Source organism: Thunnus thynnus, chromosome 3 (genome assembly GCF_963924715.1).
Source record: "Thunnus thynnus chromosome 3, fThuThy2.1, whole genome shotgun sequence".
Taxonomy (NCBI): domain Eukaryota; kingdom Metazoa; phylum Chordata; class Actinopteri; order Scombriformes; family Scombridae; genus Thunnus; species Thunnus thynnus.
This window is the reverse complement of record NC_089519.1, coordinates 705,801-725,358: the sequence shown is the minus strand read 5'-3', so window position 1 is coordinate 725,358 and position 19,558 is coordinate 705,801. Positions and strand designations below refer to the sequence as shown.

General features: G+C 39.3%; 2 protein-coding genes across 2 annotated transcripts; one reads left to right on the top strand and one right to left on the bottom strand.

Annotated features, from left to right (window-relative positions):
* The first annotated feature begins 5,161 nt into the window (after positions 1 to 5,161).
* On the top strand, positions 5,162 to 7,130 carry bglapl (bone gamma-carboxyglutamate (gla) protein, like). Its single transcript, XM_067585905.1, has 4 exons — positions 5,162 to 5,386; positions 5,493 to 5,984; positions 6,094 to 6,190; positions 6,475 to 7,130. The coding sequence occupies exons 1-4, from the start codon at positions 5,326 to 5,328 to the stop codon at positions 6,575 to 6,577; spliced, it is 753 nt and encodes a 250-aa protein (XP_067442006.1). The 5' UTR covers positions 5,162 to 5,325; the 3' UTR covers positions 6,578 to 7,130.
* Positions 7,131 to 9,664: 2,534 nt separating this feature from the next.
* slc34a2a (solute carrier family 34 member 2a) lies at positions 9,665 to 19,089 on the bottom strand. Its single transcript, XM_067578858.1, has 13 exons — positions 18,657 to 19,089; positions 17,361 to 17,424; positions 17,165 to 17,275; positions 15,423 to 15,551; positions 15,187 to 15,330; positions 14,925 to 15,036; positions 14,217 to 14,409; positions 13,232 to 13,327; positions 13,021 to 13,141; positions 12,331 to 12,498; positions 12,104 to 12,220; positions 11,704 to 11,828; positions 9,665 to 11,497 (listed from the first exon to the last, which is right to left on the bottom strand). Exons 1-13 carry the CDS (start codon positions 18,678 to 18,680, stop codon positions 10,934 to 10,936), a joined length of 1,968 nt encoding a protein of 655 aa, XP_067434959.1. The 5' UTR covers positions 18,681 to 19,089; the 3' UTR covers positions 9,665 to 10,933.
* Between the last annotated feature and the right edge of the window lie 469 nt (positions 19,090 to 19,558).

Below are 19,558 nucleotides of genomic sequence, written 5' to 3'. Positions count from 1 at the left end.
GCCCAAATTCTGTACAAAAAATGATTTAAAAGTTTATTTGAAGCTAATATGAAGCTTCAGCTGTCCAAATTAGACAAATCAATTTAGCATCTTTCAAAGTTACTGTCTCTTTAGTGCCAAATTCCCTCTTTATGATCCTTCAACTACAGCGGAACAGAAAAGCACTTGTAATGAAAATACTGTAACTGTGGAAGATTTCCACCTTATTTAACAAACTCAGATGGTTTCAAGCTTCATATTATCTTTAGATAAACTTTAAAATACATTTTTGCTCAAAATGAGGACTGTGGATTTTGGACCCATCACTTCCATTGTAAATGCATCATGACGAGATCTTCTGATGGTCGGTATGAGCAGCAGGAATGAACACAGCAAGAAAAAACTGTTCATATGTTCATTTGAGCTCCTGACTGTTGGTTTAAGACACACTTGAATAATTGTGAACCTTTCCTTTAACTCCAGCTCACACCAGTGATTAAACAATAAACTCACTTATTATACGTGTGTATTTTACTGTCATTTTGATAAACATGTAAAGCTCCTCCAGGCTTTACATCATACTTAACACATGTTCTAAAATGACTAAAATTAGTGTGACCTCCTGTAGCTTACACTGTGAATCTGATTTGATGCTTTTCAGCACGCTGAATATGAATTTATATGGTGAGCAATTTATGACCAAAATCTTTTTTTTTCTGAGTTTGAATCACATAAAACACTTTCCACAAAAATATATTTACACAAACATACAAAAGGATAACATTCAATTATTGCCAGTATACAATATGTATACAGTGGAATTATGAGACAGTGGTAAGAACGTATGTGCATAGAAATTTTATAGAATTATTCTTTTCATCTGCTGCTCGTATTATGTGGTTCGACATTATCCTTATTTTTTCAGGAGTGCAGAGACATTTCTCAAGTTGACAGATGCTGTTTTCTTAAAATGATATTTATTTAGTGGTCCTGCCAGACTCAGGATGTTCTGGATGCAGGTAAACAGCTGGTCAACAGCTGTAGCAGTAAAAGCATCAGCAGACTGTAAACTTTGCCATTCTGTCTGTCTCTATTTACACAATGTAAAGTCATTTATTTGTTATGCTGTTACACAGAACAGTAGTGCAGCAGACCAGTATATTCTACCTTTTTCAGAGATAATGTGATCACACCTGCCACTGATTTAACTGTGTAGTCCTCTGGCAGGCTATATATGGCTATCTGTAGCTATAATGGGTCAGATCATGGTTATCATGTTACCATAGTGATACAGTTTACCACTGGTGACAGTGGAAATTCCAATGAGGAAAAGTTGGAGGTCACAATCTCAGCCACTTGTATTTGCATGCGTGGTAGCTATCAGTGCTAGTTGGTCTTTGTGTTTTCTCTCGTGACGCATCACATATGCACCAACTCTGTCCATCATCTCCTGCTTGATCTTAAAAATACAGTAAATCTGCTGGAGCTCATGGTCCTGTTGGTCTAAACTGAGCAGTAGACTCTTACATTCCCAAGTTACTGCTCATAAATCATCATCTGAAACTGGTTTCTATAGTCTCTAATAAGAAAGAAAAAAGTCTGAAGTTGAGAAGATTAAATGGTTGTTTAAGCAAAATATTTAAGTTGTTTTTTCCTTGTTACTGAAAATAGTGCAGAATCTTAAATATTCTTCATTTTACATGTCAACTTCTTGTGTTTTTTAATGTTTCTGAAACCTCAGACTTTCTGATCATTTCCAGGTTTACATGAAAATATTTGAGATTTTCCATGTGGTCTCAGAGTTTTGGACCCCGCTGTGTATGTAGTCACAATGTATTATAAGTAATTTGGGTCAGCACTGGAAGGTAAGCACGCTATAAAAAAAAAAAAAAAAAAAAAAAAAAAAACAAAACGGGAAACTTCCTCTCTGTTGTGAGCTGCCACACGCACAGCGAGGGTTTAAAATAAAAACTGAATGCACGACTGTAACTGCTCATTTAAAGAGTTGTTTGTTGCAGTGATACGATGCTGTGACTCATGTAAGTGGAACAAAGATGTCAGTGACAAAAGAAGGAAATTTAAAACAAAGAACTTTTAACATTATAAAAATGCAGCTTCAGTTGACCACAATAAAGGCTCTGTGTTGTATTTGTAGTCCACTTAATATATTAAACACACCACTGTTATTAATAATGTTGGTTCAGTGCTTGACAGTGAGTTTGAGACCTGTGCCGTCTTCTGTTACTACCTTCAGCAGTGCAGAACTGCCACTCTATGTAAAAATATGCCTATATGCTATAACAAGCATACCTCTTCCATTATAATGATAAAGTTTTCTCATAATAGTAAGTGCTTGTACTGTGACAGACATCCCATCGGCTTTCAGAAACCCATCTAGAGTGTCACTTTGGTTCTTTCTCCAATATGAGACGCAGAATGGAAAACATCCTTCAGAGTGTCCACATGCTGATAACAACTCCATCCAGGTCGCTTTGTAAGAGTAGAATTTCATTTATGTGTTAAAAGAAAGTAAGACTTCAAGTCCTTCAAGCGTTCATGTGCATCCATTTCAGCAGCAGCAACATCAAATATTTGCAAGAACTCATTCTCATTATTATGAGAAACATTATCTCATTATAACACGTTAACTCTCATTATAAATGAGTAGAGCAGCAAACTGAGTAACAGGAGATGGACCCAAAGGCTTTATTCATGATAATGCAGGCAAAACAATACGGAACAGATGACCCAACAAGACCGAAGTGAAAACCAGAACTTAAATACAAACTGAACTAATGAAACAACAAAGAACAGGTGGCAAGACACGAGCAGGCTGGGAGCTGATTGGCTGAGGAAGACACAGGGAGCAGGGCAGGGCTAACGAGACTGATGCAGGGCAGGTGTGGAGGGAAAACGGCGGGAACACGGAAGGAAAAACACAGGGACACCCAGCATACACATGAATGTAACTCAAATACACAAATCACACTTAACAAACACAGCAAATAAACTTCAGCATTACATACCAACCAAAGAACTCAAACATACATTGATCTTGATGTAAACATGAAGTTTTGTCAAGTAGAGTGGTGTGACAAGAATAGGACTGAAAGAGTTATTTCTGTTTCTGTTGCTCTGAGTTTCAATTCATTTTTGCAAAGTTTCTATGAGGATCAGTGTGAAGCGTTACTGCCGCTCAGTCTAAGTGTATCTGGTGGACTGGTGGAGGGACGCAGAGCCAGACACCATCGTCTAGATGTGATTCCTGTAAATGTTCCCAAAATGATGTGAGAGGACGGAAGAAATGTGTGATTAAAAATGAAAAGCAAAGCACTCCTGGCATTTGTGAAGTGGGAAAATCTCCACAGAGATTCTCCATAAAACAACAAAATGCCCTTTCACAGTATAACAGGAGGCTTCGACCTCACCAGTACACATGTATGAACAGAATAAAATAAAATCACTCCACAGAAGTCAATAGAGCTTAGCAGCAGAGGTGATCTACACATACCACTGATATGGTTTATAACACAATGGCCACAGTTTATCAGTATTTGCACCTGTGTGTGTGTTCTCCAGTGTCTGCTGGACGGAGAATGTGTGAACCAGGAGCAGCATCATTCCTCATTGTCTGTGTTATTTCAGAGCCAAGATGCATCAACAAAAAAGGAACTGATCCAAAGCAGAAATGCCTCAGACGCTGTGTTTCCTGCCTACTCAGGAACATTGTGGCAATTGTTTTCCCCAACTATCCCCCTTCCACTCCCCCCGTGCAATGAAGTGTATCCACAAAAATGAACGTTGGACCAGACATTGAAATTACATGGCACACGTTCCAAGACAAATCCCTGACACCAGGAATAACGCTAGACTACGAAACACGAAGGACACCAAGGTCACCCTACATCAGCACTACATGATAGATGACACTGTTTGGGGCCTTTGAGATATATATAAATATATAAGCGAAGTGATATGCATACATAAATGTTTGGTTATCTAGACAGTATTTAAGTTGCAATATGGTTGAGATTCCAGTTATAACCTCCAAATACCATTTTTTTTTATTGTGAACCACAGCTGGATCCACACTTGAGCTGTATCGCACAAACAGAAAGCCACATGCATATCGCTGGGTTGCCTATATTTAGCTGTATGTATGCTTAAATACATCAAGCGAGGTTGTGTATCGGGCCACTGGTTGGAGTTGGTAAGCCGTGGCCGTGCATGAATCTGGCCAAGACCTGGACTGAGATGGATCTCTAAATAGTGACTGACTGCGGTTCTGGTGGGACACTGCAACACTCTAATTAAGCTCTGTCGCATAATGAGGCTCAGTGCTGTTCCGTGTCACTCGATTAGTAGCTTGTAGTCGACTCAGGCTATAGTTTGGGGTTTGTGGGGGTGGGAAATCAAATCTGGGGCAAGGAGTATAGTAACATAACAGCAACGGAAGATCTGGAAACCTTGATGTTAAAGAGGCAACACAAACCTCTGATTACCCTGATTAAAATCCAATCACATCTGAAAGGTATTTTATAGATCAGTAACAGCACTGATTTGGACTTTCAGGGGTATGTTGTATTATTTATACCCCCTGATGAGAGGTGAGGATTGACTGGAATTTGACGGGGATGTACAGGATTGGTAAACAGAAATGATTGGTTTGACCTCAGAAAATGACTGAAAGGGAAATGCTTCCATTTTTGTTGGAACTAGAAAATATGAGAAAAATACTGTTCAGTTTACCCGGAAACCAAAGACAGAAACTATTTTAAGATGTCAATTCAGTAATTTAATTTGTATTTATCCACAGTTTAACTGAGTTCTTTCAAAATAAAAGATGATCTATTTCACATCAGTCATTTCTGTCCACGTGTGTGCATATTTACATTTATGCATGTGCATTGTGGAGCAGGGTAAAGTTAATCTTACTCTCCTCATATTAATATATTTATCTAGGACTGGCATTAATGTCTGGTGAAGCTAAACGTACCCGTACAGGTTTACACACAGTACACGCACTCATAGAGCTGAATGGCAAGAATGTTTACAGCCTTGTAAGCCTGTGTGCGGGTGAATGAGTTTTTGCACTCAGTGCCAGGGCTGCGTGGGTGTTTATGGGAGCTTTCATGACAAGTGGAAGCGGAAATGTTGACATTTGATTCCCCAACCAATCAGAGGATTATCTCAATGTGTGGGTCTGGTCTGGAAGGAGGTGGACTACAGTATATATTGACCTCAGTTTGAGGGAAAGAAGCACAACAAGCCTTCGAGAGAAAGCAAAGAGCAAGCCTTCAAGAAACCAACAGCTTGTCTACAGCGAGACACAAACTCCAAGGCACCATGAAGACTCTGACTCTCCTCTCCATCTGTGCGCTTCTGTCGGTGTGCTGGTCCATGGGAGGTAAGGACAAGCTCATCTCATCATTGCTGTATATGAAGAAACTGTTTATTCTCAAAATCAAAGTCATTTGTAGGAATCTAAGCACAATATTTTCTGTGACCGTCAGCCGTTGAGCCCGAGGTCGTAGTTGACGATGTTGCCGACACGTCTGCTGAAGCTGCACCTGCTGACCCCGCAGCTGCTGACCCTGCAGCTGACACCGCAGCTGCCGCCCCGGATTCATCCTCCTCATCCTCTGACTCCTCTGACTCTTCCTCCTCCTCCGAGTCCGATTCAGCCTCGTCCTCTGCATCTGACTCAAACTCCTCCTCTGACTCTTCAGCATCCGACTCAAACTCGAGCTCCGACTCTTCAGCCTCCGATTCGTCCTCTTCCTCCTCCTCCTCCTCCTCCTCCTCGTCCTCCTCCTCCTCCTCTTCCTCCTCCTCTGAATCCTCTTCCTCTGAATCCTCTTCCTCTGAGTCCACCTCTTCTGAGTCTGACTCCTCAGCATCTGACTCCTCAGCATCTGACTCCTCTGCTTCTGACTCCTCTGCTTCTGATTCTTCCTCTTCTTCTTCATCTTCCTCATCTTCCTCAGAGTCAGCCAGTACTGAAGGTATGCCATTTTGTTTTTGCTTCCAGACAGAATCTTTGCATGATTTTAGAAAAAACGTAGAGTTTTAGAATATCTGTGTAGTCTGAGTTTGTGATGTTTGTCCACGCAGCTTCTCAAGTGGTTGTGAAGAGAGACCTGGCTGCTGTCCTCCTGAGGAGAAGAAGAGCTGCTCCAGCAGGAGATCTCAGCCCTCTCCAGTTGGAAAGGTACAGTTATAAACCTGAATAATTCAGCACCAATATATGTTGCACTCTAGTAGCTAATGTTTTGCTCGTACTCGGTTTTTGCTGCGATTCATTTGGAGATTAATTCTACAAACTAACATCACATGCAAAGTTTGAAATTTGAATATGGACGTTGAAATTCATATTATGTTTTATTCTCCTGTAAAAAAACAAGTCAAAAGTAAAATACTGAGACACAACAGCAAGACCGTGAATCCTGAGATGCTAGAAGCCTCCTGACGCTTTTTCTCTCCTCTTACATCCAGCCTCAGAGAGGTATGTGAGCTGAACATCGCCTGTGACGAGATGGCCGACACCGCCGGCATTGTGGCAGCATACGTCGCCTACTATGGACCCGTCCCCTTCTAAGCACAAGACTCTTCTCTCATCCACATGCGAACTGTTTTCGATATAATTTTGTCATTGAACAATGCAACAGCTCCCCTGAATCCTGATTGAAGGAGCAGACAGTTAAAATTGGGTTTGGCCCATGTTGTGATGGTAAATGGAGATTTTAGGCACAAATCCTTGCACAAGTGACCAGCTATAGTGGTCTTATATAGATATATATATATATATGTATATGGAAAGGCCTCTTCCAGGCTTTCAGAGAGAGGCACATGGAAACACAAGCCTGTGAAGTATGTAGTAGCCCACAAACGTTTAAATTATTCTTTATGTCTTTAGTATAATACAATGAATGATGTTACAAGTACATATGTGTTGTATGTTAATGTATTGATATTTTTATATCATGCTTTCGTCTTACTTTTAATAGACGAAGTGGCTCTAGTAAGTATTGGATATAATAATGAGCTCTTAAAAGTACTGTAGTTCTAACGGTAGTGTATTGATAGTGACAGTGTACAGTTTGTGTAAAGTGCACTTCAATTATCTGTAATGACTGTAACCACAAATTGCCTCTGGGTTTGAAACTAATAAATTATTTTGTTTGTTGAATTGTTGTATTGTCTAATCCTTAATGACTAAATATGTTTTGGGATCATATATTAGATTATCTTTAATAAACAAACTGACAACATACACATTGCATAATCATCATCTCACATCAGTCTCCTCCTCTTCTCTGTCATTCAGCGTTTTAAAATGTTATACTCACCTGTACTCACACGGCTCTGATTCTGTGCCGTTGTCATGGTGACCACTAGATGACAGTGTCGGTCAGTCCAACAGATTTGAGCTGCCGTTCATACACTAGACTCTGAATTTCATTGGAACACATGGAAACATGTCGATTCTCTGAGCAGGGGAGCCTATGTGACATATATGCTTCTTCCTGGTATTTGGTAAAGAAGCATAATGACCTGTTTGAGACTCTGAGCTCACATGACCTGGAAATTCTGGAAATCCTCTGACTAAAACAACACTAGTGACAGTGGTGGGTCAGTCAAACTTAGTTCAAACCAAGAAAACTTTACTTAATATTCTACTGGAGATCCCAACGTTTCCAAAGATACTTAATATGAGAGGCTGCTGTTTAGGGAGATGGATTTTAAATAGATGCGTATAATGATGCAAAAGACATCTAGAATATTTTCATTTCAAGGTGTCTTAGGCTTGAATATAATATGATTTTGTCAGCCAGTGTAGAATAAGATGATTTTAAAAACATTAGAGCTACTTCAGGGTTAAAGAAAGGCTGTATGTTGGAGCTTCCCTGTCATATATTTTATTCATGTTGGTGGATGGCTGATTATGTGACGGTGCAGTAGTTTAGTTTTGATCTCCAGAAGTGGATAGACAGGCAGGCATGTCAAAATGTTACAGTATAATCCCTTTAAAACAAATTAATTAACAGGGCTATAAAATATTTTAGCTGAAGTATGAGAATAGATAAGATTAACATGCTCTCTAGACACACTCACAGTGCCCTCTGCACACTCGTGTCACTGGTGATGTCCCAGATGCAACACACCCTGTCACATGTAACCTGTGGATTAGTGCACTGTGCAGCTGCTTTATCATTAATAGAAAAGACCATCCTGTCTTGATTTTCTCTGTACATGCTGAGAGAGTCCAGGAAGTTCAGTCTTGTTATGATGTATATTGTATGTATGTGTATTGTATATAAGTTTACTAATATTTACACCCAGCACCTGCCTGATGTTACTAATGTTGGCTTGCTGATATATGTAATATATAATACGTTTAGAGTGAGGAATAAAAGAGGCAATATAATATGATCGATATATGCAACATGACACTTGACAAGGTGGTTTAATTTATGTTACAAGAATAACACAACATACCATGCCAATAACTTTTTGCTGAACTAACTAATAACATCAGCTAGTTTAGCATGATTGGACTGCATGAATACTGCTAACATGGAGTAAATGATATCTACATTTACAAAGAACTGACAAAGGAGTGGCGAACACCTAAAACTTTCATTTTTGAGCAGCTTGTGGTGTTTCAGTGACTTTCTGTTTGCATAGCTGGGTGCTTTTGATTGGACAGAGCTACAGATGTTTCTTAGCAACCACTATACACATTACTAATGTCTAAGACATTTTCAAAGACTTAATGATGGAACACAATTTTGTAAATCCCCAGTTAGAAATATCGCTTGTTTTGCATACAAACTTTAGGGATGGGTTTTACAAATATCTGGGCAGGTATTCCTCATGTTACTGGGGCATTAAACAGTCACATGTGGGGACTCAACTAGCTCATGGGGACAAAAAGCATGTCCCCATAATGTAAATCGTTAATTTTAGGGTGAAGACTTAGTTTAAAGTTAAGGTAAGGTTAGCATTATGTTAAGGTTAGGGTGAGGGTAAGGCTACATTAAATGAATGTAAGTCAATGTAATGTCCTCTGAAGTGATGGAAACACGACTGTGTGTGTGTGTGTGTGTGTGCGTGCGTGTGTGTGTGTGTGTGTGTGTGTGTGTGTATGAAACGCTGCATATAGAGTGAGCATCAGTTGACCATGTGGAAAGTGTCTCGTGGTTGCTGTGTTGTGCGCTTTGGCACAGTTGTGCACCCCTGATATTGACACATTGATAATCCATCTCATGTTCTTTGCACACAGCTCACTGACATGTGACAGTATAGCGGTCAGCACAGCAGTGGACATTTCCTGGACACTGGCTGTATTGTCCCACACACTCAATCAAACAGACATAAACTAGAACCAGACAACTCTCTGACCCTCTGAGAGACAGTCATTAATAAATGTTGATAATGGTAATTGTGTTGATAAAGTTTATGATGCTTTTGAGATACTATATAATCTCAACCCTGTTTCTGTTTTATATCATATTTGTTCACTCCCATCATGTTTTACTTTGAACACACTTGAGATAACACTGATAGGAAAGTAATTACTACAGGGTCAGTGAGACATTTCTGCTAATGAAGGAACATTTAAAGTGATGAGTCTAGTAGTTCCTGTATGTGTGTAGAAAAAAACTGACATTGATTTTAAGCATTCAGTTAAATTAATCTTTTATTATTTAATGTTTAAATAGGTATTGTGCAGATACAATATACAACTCAAACTCAACATCATCAAACATCAAAACATCATCTTCAAAAATTTAAGTTAAAAACAATTAGTTAGATGCACATTCATCAAATTTCAAACTACATATTCTTTGAATACAATTATCCTTCTTAATTACAAAATAATTTTTACACCTTAAAACGATGTGTTAAGGAGGTCACAGTGTCTTTTATACACAGTAAAAGGAAACCAAAATGTAAAAATACAAAAGATGAAACCTGATAGAAATCTGGCAACGTGATGATCGTTTATTTGACCAAGTCTGTCAAATCAGCAGGCGTTTGCTCTGTCAATAACTGTTCATTATGAACTTCAGATATTGATTTTAATCAACATTATATTTACCTCATTTATATTTCATAATTTTAGTAATTTCATATAAGATCATATCCAACAACCATGTTTGGAAAATGTCTTATTAAATTCATGATTTGATCTTATCTAAGTGGTGATTTGTTCAGCCTGCCAGAGCTAAAGAGACTAGAATATTAAAAGATGTGTCTGGTGCTTTTATATGTTCCTCTTAGTGTCAAAAGTTCCCGTTAAAAGATGAAAATCAACAATGAACTGATCGTACTAACCATTATTTCCTGTGTAACCAAAACCTGGTATAGCTTATTCCTCTCCTTTGTTGTCCAACAACTCTATAAATACTAAATGTGCATTGATCTGCTGCTGGAAGTGGTGGTAGTATCTACTCCTGTTAAAGTTACATTTGCTAAAACTATAGTGCCCAGCTGTTTTAGGAAATTACCAGACTTTTCAAAAAATAAAAGTATTTCTGTTATAAAGCTGTTTTAAAATGGACTTGAGGCTGAAAGCCACAGACAGAAGAGACTGAAGTCAGACAGTATTGACAGACTGACCAGTTTGTTGCTGGTTTTGGTCTTTCCAGAGGATTTGTTGACAGTTACAAAAATATGAAATATTGCCAGCCTTATCCTTTAAAGTCCACCTCAGTTTACACTACACAGAAGAAAAACTAGCACCTTCCTGCATGTGTTATTTTCTTTGTCTGGATCTTCATAAACTGACAACTGGGAATCATTTCCCATCTTACACTAAACAATATCCTTAAAGTAAATAAATATTATGGAAATTTGACATTTTTTGCCCATATTTGGCTCTTGTGCCATTACCAAGATGCCTCTTTGCATCATAACCACATACTCACACACATGTGTATATAAAATCTCAAAGCCAGGTCATTTTCAGAATCTTAAGCTCTATCTTTATCTCATTTTCCACCTCTTTCTCTGCACTCATTGCAGGGTTATCATACACCTCTGTGTGTGAATTCTTCTTTTCCACAGATTCTGTCTCTGTATGTTCTTGGTCGTTAGCTGTAAGCTGGCAGCATTTGCAGCAGCAACAGCATTTGGCAGTAAACACACCGACCACTTTGTCCCAAGGTTCCAGGGAATGGGCCCAGAGAGGGAGGAAGTCCCAGGATCGCAGCGCTGCAGGCAGACACCCGGGTTTCTGTTTCTGCAGCATGTTGATCACCATGATGATGATCAACATGGTGACCAGAGGTACACCCACACCCACCAGTACCTGCCAGCCAGCCAGAGACAGGCTGAAGACGGAGAGCGGTAAAATGAAGAAGCAGCAGATGATGTAGACAGCAGCAAACCAGCGGTATGTGGCGGTGATGTTGCCCAAGCTTTTAGCCAGCCGAATAGGGACTCGGGTGAAGGGGATTGGATACCACAGAAGGATGCCAGAGATGTTGAAGAGGAAGTGCACGAGGGCAATCTGGAACAAACATAAACAAAACTTTGTTTGCAGGCTGCTACTTTTCTCCTCATAAAATACAAATTTGGAACTCGCTTACATATAAAAAGTGGAAGTTCAAAACATGGAAATAGATCTTATTCACATTGAATCAAAAACATGTAAAACCTATTTAAAAGGCAGTTTGGTCGGCCTGCGTGAGTGCACGTTTGTGTGGAATTACTGACCTGTAGAGCGTTAGCCAGTGTGTCTCCAGGACTAGCCATAGCAGCCAGGATGGCTGTGGTGGTTGTGCCAATATTTGAACCCAGAGACAATGGGTACGCTCTCTCTATGCTGATGACACCAATACCTATTAAACAAAGAGGACACTGGTCAAAATACATTTTCACACACTTATACTCTTCCTGTCTCTCTAGCTACCCCGGCCCATTTTATTCCTGTTTCATGTGTATAATTCACATGATTTATTATTAACACTATGAAGTTTGGTGTCAAAAGAAAATACAATGACTATAATAATTACAAGCAGAATCAGGCCAACTATTGTGACTTTGAAGTGCAACATGGTGCATATATGTTTAAAATGAAACAAAATAGAGGAGATGGATGGATGAGTGATCTCACCAACGAGTGGAGTGATAGCAGAAGTGAAAACCGAACTGCTCTGCACAATGAATGTCATTGCAGCTCCGACTACAATGGCGATGTAACCTGTGACCCAACCAAATGGGAACGGGAAATCTGCACACACACACATATAGGCAAGCACAGAAACATGCATTCATGTGTTACTAATCAGTGCAATCACATCCAATTCATTGTAAAATCACAGCTTGCGTATAGCCGCTCACCGGTGTTTAGGATCTTCTTGATGACCGAGGCCACCTGTCCCTTCAGCATGGAGTTGAGCAGCTTGACGATGAGGACCAGGCAGGAGCAAAGCACCAGTAGGGAGAGAGCCAGCAGGATCAGACCCACCGCCAGGTCGGGCAGATCCACATCCACAAAGATGTGCATACCTAAGGACACACAGAAACATACATGAAATTATGGATACAAGCAGGTGATGACTTGCTTTAAAGTTGCATTAAAAGATTTTTCTGGCCACTGGCAGGCAGACAAACTCTAATATATTATCACTTTATGAAGTTGTTATCATCAAAGTGTTGCTAGATGTTCCACTATGTTCAAGACTAGTTTGTTAACTGCTGTTTGGTGCTGGCAGGTGGCTTACTGTATAGTGTTTTTTTGTTGTAAACTGCTGTCTTTTGCTGCTGGAAATAGGGTAAATAAATGTCTATAAAACCAAAACATTGAGCTAAAAGAGACTAAGAACCTTCACCGAGGAAAGAATGATGTTGAGAGTTGAGAGCAGAGTTGAGCTGCTGAGTTAGGTTAAACCCTCCTGTCATGCCATGTGAAATGAAGCTACAGTATGTATATAATGACATCAATATCTAATTCACATTTTCTTTATATACAGATAACCCTGTTTGCAATCCAATGTGGCAAAATAGAGTAACAATTCCATGAAAACTCACATTTCTTGACATTGTATGTGTTAGAGACGTTCTTCAGTGTGTAGGTGTAGTTTCCATCGACCCAGCAGAGAGACGGAGACGTGCAGTTCTCTGGACCAGGAACTGTAACATTCATTAAGGTCTGAAAAAGAGCGGCAGTTTGAAAATAAATATTGTAATCATTCTTGATGTGTCTGAGTATTTGTTTTAAGGCTGACATGTTTGATCTTACTGTGTTGCTGAAGGTTTGGCACCATTTCTTGATGAGACTCTTATTCCTGGCTTCTGGGTCACCGGTGGCGATCCCACTAATGACAGACTCATCCAGCTGGATCGGAGAGAACAATACAGAACATCCAGAAATGTACAACCATGACAAAGGTTAACAATGTTATATAATGACTTGAATCTTACTCTATCTCTCTGATAGAAACAACACAGTGCTAACAGGTACAAACATCCACATTCATCCTCCAGAAAATATGTCTAATACTGCTTTATGGCTTCATGAATCACATTTCTACCAGTTTATCTTTATTATTATTATCTACTGTGGAATTCAGTATTGCCTCATATAAATAACTGTCTGGTAACCAGTTAAAGAGGACATAACATGCACATTTCCTGGTCTGTATTTTTTTCTGGGGCTTTACTAGAATATCTTTGTATGATTTACAGTTCAAAAAACTCCTTATTTATCTTATACTGGCCCTTTATGCAGTCCCTCAGTTAAGCCTCTGTCTGAAACAGGCTATTTAGCTGTAACTTTTTTCCCATTCTTTACTCAAAATGGAAACTTCTCAAATACATCTGCACATGTTTGAGTCTGAATCCTATCTGAAATATGCGAGTGGACAACATGAGGCTGAAACCCTGGCTGTTATATTTAATCAGGTTATGGGATGACACAATTGTGTGAGATTATTTTTGGCATTATATTGGATGGATTCCTGTTTTTTGTTTATTTTGTGCTGTCTTACACAGGGGTAAAATGTGCTTTATGTTGTGTGAAACACTTATTCTAAATCATTTTGGTGTTATAGGCTAATCTGATCTTTTCCAGCGGGTTATAACGATCCCTACAACAACTTTACTCCTTTCCTTCACTCTGGATAAGACTGTTGCCAAATTTCTGTTAAAATCTTTTTGTAACACCAATAAAATTTGATCACGTTTGCAGAAGTGACAGTAACAGTATTACAAGCGTGACATCTTACCTCTATAATTGACTCGGTGAGGGGATCAGTGATCACATTTAACAGGTCTGGGGCCTCTCCACTCTGGATATGGAAGGAGTCGATGATGAGCTTGGTGATCATGTACAAGTAACCAGTCGCGACCTCTAGAGGCAGCAGCACCAGCACAGAGAGCCAGTTGAAGAAGTCGTGCACTGTGGCCCCTGCAAAAGCCCTGGGTGCGTCGTGAAAGGGTATAAATAAGTTCATTTTCCAATGGGAGCTGCATATCAGTGCTGTCCAGTGTAAAACACTCCATACATACTGTTTAGATAATCTTGAGGATCATAAATTATAGATTGAATATGGATCATTTGTAGTTTTTAGAAAAAGAGAAGGACTTAATTTAATATAGACTTTTCTATTACCACAAAGTTCAAAATGCTGTTGTCAGTTCATCAAAATTTGGGATATACTAAACATTTTCAGACAGCAATTATATCAAGTTTTGTTTTTTAAATGCTGGACTCATTGTATGTGCTGTCCTGGTGCACTTGTTGGAGTTTGTTACCACTGTGACGGTGGTGTATCAGGGAATTTCTAGTTTTCTTGAGTAAAGAATTTCTGTCTAAATTTTGTAACGGGTCAATGTATGTACTCGACTGCTACATGAATAACAGATAATTCATCAGGGTCATTCTGTAGATACTGTTGAAGAAAACAGCAAAGAGAAACACAAAAAATGATTACCTGCGAAAGGTACTACGGTCACCAGCCTGCGTCATGGCAACAAGCGTGTTTGTAACAGAAGTGCCGATGTTGGTGCCCATGATGATAGGAACAGCCAGCTGGACCGTTAGCACTGCCAAAACACACACACACACACACTTCTCCTTCATCATCAGCTCTCTCTCTCTGCCTCTCCTCAACACCTCCAGCATCATCATCATTATTCATCTGTACTTATTCTGTGCATGGATGTGTGTGTCTATGTGTGCATCTTTGTACTCACATCCAGAAGACACCATGCTGACAACTATGGAAGAGGAAGTGGATGAGCTCTGAACCAGCAGGGTGACCAGAACACCGATGACCAGACCAGCCAGAGGGTTGGACAAAACTGAGTTGTCCTGAAAGATGTCGCCAGCTGTTTTACCTGGGCAAGATGAACAAAGGAACAATTAAGAACAAAGGAGAAAGCAGCTGCATGTTACTGCCATGGGCTGAGACAAGTGTTGGTGCGTTTACCTCCAACAAGCTGGAAGGCTGAGCTGAGGATGTCGAGGGAGCAGATGAACATGTAGAGGAGACCCAACAGCAAGATGCCCTTCCCCACAGACACGAACACTCTCAGCACCTTCCCTCTGGTGTCCAGAGCTGAGACAGACACCAAAAATGATCAGGATTAAATGTAATTTGGTTCAATTATATAGAACTAGCTAGAATAAATAATATGAGAAGAAGAAAAAAGAGAAACTTTCCACTTTCCACTACACAGCATCCTTGCATCTAACTTTGCACAAACATCATTCTGCACAGTGAAGCTCAAACAACAAGAAGAAAAACACAATTTTGAGTGGAGAGGGACTTTAAATTTTAAACATAGTTATCCTAAGCACAGAGCTCACACGAAATTCTCAAAAACTGATTTATTACCATTAATTAACTTAAAAAACAAAGATTACTCCAATGGAAATTGCTGTTTGTTCAATTATATAACCAGAAATGCATAACATATCATTTAAAGTTCAGTAACCTCCTGTTAAGGTCAGTTGCAATATCATTATAACCTTTTGTTGAGTTCACGACACTCAACAGTGACTGACTCACCTCACTTTAACTTTGATATCCCGTCTATGATGGCACAGTCTAAGCTTTCTGGCTAGGCTGGATTGCATCAATTACTATTTATGACCTCTGCAGTCTAAATAATCAGATCAATCAATCAGTGATTTAATTTATTGTACTTTAAATGAGGCAATAATTCTTTGGAAATTTGCCCATCTTTATGAAGGAGTTCTAAGAGACATGTTACACTGCATATACTGTGAATTTAGTTTCATGTAGGTGATGTACGGCTGGTTTAACTATAGAAAAACTGGTTTGACAGCATGTGTGTGGTTATGCAACATGTTATAGTAGGACACTTTATCATATCTACTTTATCATATCTATGTAATTAATCAGCCGACATGTAAATATATTACTTATTGCCGAGGTACATCTAATCAGGACACACACATACATGTATATAACCTTAAAGGATAGAAACACTAAAGAGGTTTTCCCCACTGTAATCATTCTTCCTGTTCATACTGGCTATTAAAAGATCCCCTTCAGATGCATTTTCAATAAAAGTGATTGGGGCCAAAAGTCATTTTGTGTAAAAAAGCATTTGAAAATTTATCTGTAGCTTATATTCAGCTTCAGCAGTCTGAGTTAGTCATATCAAGTGGATATCTGACACATTTACAGTCTTTTTAGCATCAAATTCCCTCTTTGTGTTTCCTCGGACAGTGTTTCCCTGTTGAGCTGCAGGTGGAAGTATAGTAACAAAAAGAGGAACTTTGGCACTAAAAAGACTGTAACGTTGAAAGATATCTACTTGATTTGACTCGTTTGGACGCTGAATGCACAGAAGGAGGACTGTGGATTTTGTCCCCCATCACTTCCATTGTAAGTGCATTATGAAGGGATCTTCTAATGTCCAGTATGAACAGGAGGAATAATTATGGCAAGAAAAAACAAGGCACAAAGAAGCAGACAGGAAACAAGGGGACAGAGAAAGATGGGAATGACATGCGACAAGAGTCCCTGGTTGGAATCGAACCAGGAACGTTGGGTTTATGTGGCATTTATGTGGTGACCATTTGGCTACCAGTCTGCTTCTTGACTGTTGTGTCAAGACAGACTTGAAAAATTGTGAAACCGTCCTTTAAAAATACAGGACAGTAGAGGACAGTGCTTAGTGACTGTTTAAAAGTCTTCACCTGACCACGGGACCCCTGTGTCCTTCAGCTCCGGTAGGTCCCATGGATCTGCTTCCTTCACCTCCCTTTCAATCAAAGCCACCGTGGAATGTGCAGGGCTCCCTTTGACCTCTATGACAGACAAAAAACCTTAATATAGTATATTATATTTATTGTCATTAGCTTTCTGTTGTATTTCATACAATATAAAGAGTACCTTGGTTTTCATTTCCATGACTCATGTTGTGATCTTCTTTGGATTTGTTTTGGGGAGCCACTGGCTGAAAAAGAAGGAAGTATTTGATATGAAGAGTTACAATCCAAACTTATGTCATGTTAGAAAATATTTATTTTCTTAATGTCATGAGTAAATATTCAAAGGTTGTAGATGGTTCTATCTAATGAGGCTGTCACTGTTGCTAGGTAGTTGCTAGGACACGAGTGGCACATGGTGTTTGTTTCTTTTTCCTTCGTTAGCTTGCTGGATGTTGGATGCTCAACAATGTGTTGCTGTGTGTAAATGTCTATCTGGTTGGTGAATTATATATACAAACATATATATTTCTTGTTTTATTTCAATTGTAATCAGTAATTGAGGATTAATAATCTGATATTATGTCGAATTGTGGAAATGTCATTTTAAATTTTGCTAGCTTCTTCATGCTGCTGTTTCAGTTATAGCAGGATTGAATCAAGTCACTCTGAGTTTATAATGTTCAAACCACACAAGAATGTTTAATTCAGTATTATGTGATATTATCCCTATGTAGATTATGGTAATGACATTATTTTACTAAATCCTGTACTTTGTGTTTTGTCTGTAATTTCTGTTCATTGCAGACCACTGGTAGCGCTACGTAGAGGATGTTAACTGCATCAGACGCCTCGACCTCAACATAGATGCTTTAATACTCCATTATACTCTCTAATCAGAGTAATATCTGAAGTGTTACTCAGTCAGCCAAATTCATATCCGGGAGGTAACCTTCTCTCCGTTATATAATGACTGTTTTGCAAGTAAAGGTCATGACATTTTTCCCATTTTGAAATGACACGTTATTAAAAAATAAAGTCAAAATGTCAACCTAAAAAGCTGACTACACATCATGATGGTGACTTGCATCATATCATATCATTAAAGTTTACAGCAACCCAGTTTTAAAATATCACTATCAGACCATCAGGTTCAGAAATATTGCACATGTGGACACACACACACATACACACACACACACACACTTTCCCTCACATGCAAAGGTATTGATCACAGTCACATGGGCTGCAGTAAAGTTCCATTCAACAGTATAACACAGAAGGAAAGCAACCGGCTAAACTGATATTTAAAAAGTGTTTTTTGAATGTGCTATTTGAAAGCATTAATTATGGTTTTGTTTTTAGTTTTATGTGCACTTGAGGTATAATGCAATTCAGTTAAATTAAAATAAAAATAAATAAATTGGCATTCTAAAGTCAGGCGAGCATGCAGATTGATAGAAGCCATGTTTGTCCTTACCTGTGGCAGGTGTAGTGAGTCCATGCTTCTTGTGTGCGGAGTTCACCTGCGCTCCTGGTTTTAAAATGCTGCGTCCACGCAGGTAAGAGTGAAGGGTCCGTGCAGGGCAGCGGAGGAAGTGATGCACAACCTCTACATCACTAAGAACATTTCCACGTCATAGATAAGAGGAACACACCTTTCAAACCTTGACTACTCTTACCTGTTGTAAACTCTCAAAGTCGTGTTGCAATCCAGTTCACATTTTAACTGATAAGTCTTGAGTTATCAGCCTGTACCTTCCTGGTTTTGCATCTAACATTCATAGGAAGATCAATTTGTTAGCTTGTTAGTTTGATTTGCTACGAGCCAAAGTGTGCATCCATGTAAAATAGGAGAGAAAGCACTTTACTGCCTGAACCTATAACCAATACTCTTACAGTCCTCAGAGTGATGAGAGCTCCAGTTGGCAAAGATTTATCTCACTATCAGATAGACCTCGTGGGAGTATGTGTGGGGGTAGGTGGGTGAGAGGGTGGAGGGGGGAGTGAGTGGGAAGGGTGTGGTTCAGGCGCTGATTGACTTGTAACAGTTTAGTTTCTGTATGTGTGTGTGTGGGTATGCTCTATTTTTGGCACATAGAAATCTTTTGTAGCAATCTATTGATTTTCTTAATACAGCTGCCCATTGGTCAATTCTTAAAAATACCAATGACCTAAGTTTAGTCCTGTAAAACAATGGCTAAGAGAGAACTCACAGGAGACAAGTCAGACTGGGCCGCACTGATGCAATTTCCACGGAAGTTGTGTTGATTGCTGGGACAATGTTAGGTGAGGACATGAGGGGGAAGCCAGCGTCCTTTTTGACAGCCTCTATCTCTCCATGTTCACTCTCTGAAGTGCCCCCATTTCAGTTCAGTTCAG

Excerpts from the sequence above, each read along its gene's own strand:
- bglapl (XM_067585905.1), top strand. The coding sequence starts at position 5,326 with ATGAAGACTCTGACTCTCCTCTCCATCTGTGCGCTTCTGTCGGTGTGC. Across the intron at positions 5,387-5,492 it reads GGTGTGCTGGTCCATGGGAG|CCGTTGAGCCCGAGGTCGTA; the intron begins GTAAGGACAAGC and ends TGTGACCGTCAG. Across the intron at positions 5,985-6,093 it reads AGAGTCAGCCAGTACTGAAG|CTTCTCAAGTGGTTGTGAAG; the intron begins GTATGCCATTTT and ends TTGTCCACGCAG.
- slc34a2a (XM_067578858.1), bottom strand. The coding sequence starts at position 18,680 with ATGGACTCACTACACCTGCCACAG. Across the intron at positions 17,425-18,656 it reads ACTCACTACACCTGCCACAG|CCAGTGGCTCCCCAAAACAA; the intron begins GTAAGGACAAAC and ends CTTCTTTTTCAG. Across the intron at positions 17,276-17,360 it reads TCATGGAAATGAAAACCAAG|AGGTCAAAGGGAGCCCTGCA; the intron begins GTACTCTTTATA and ends TGTCTGTCATAG.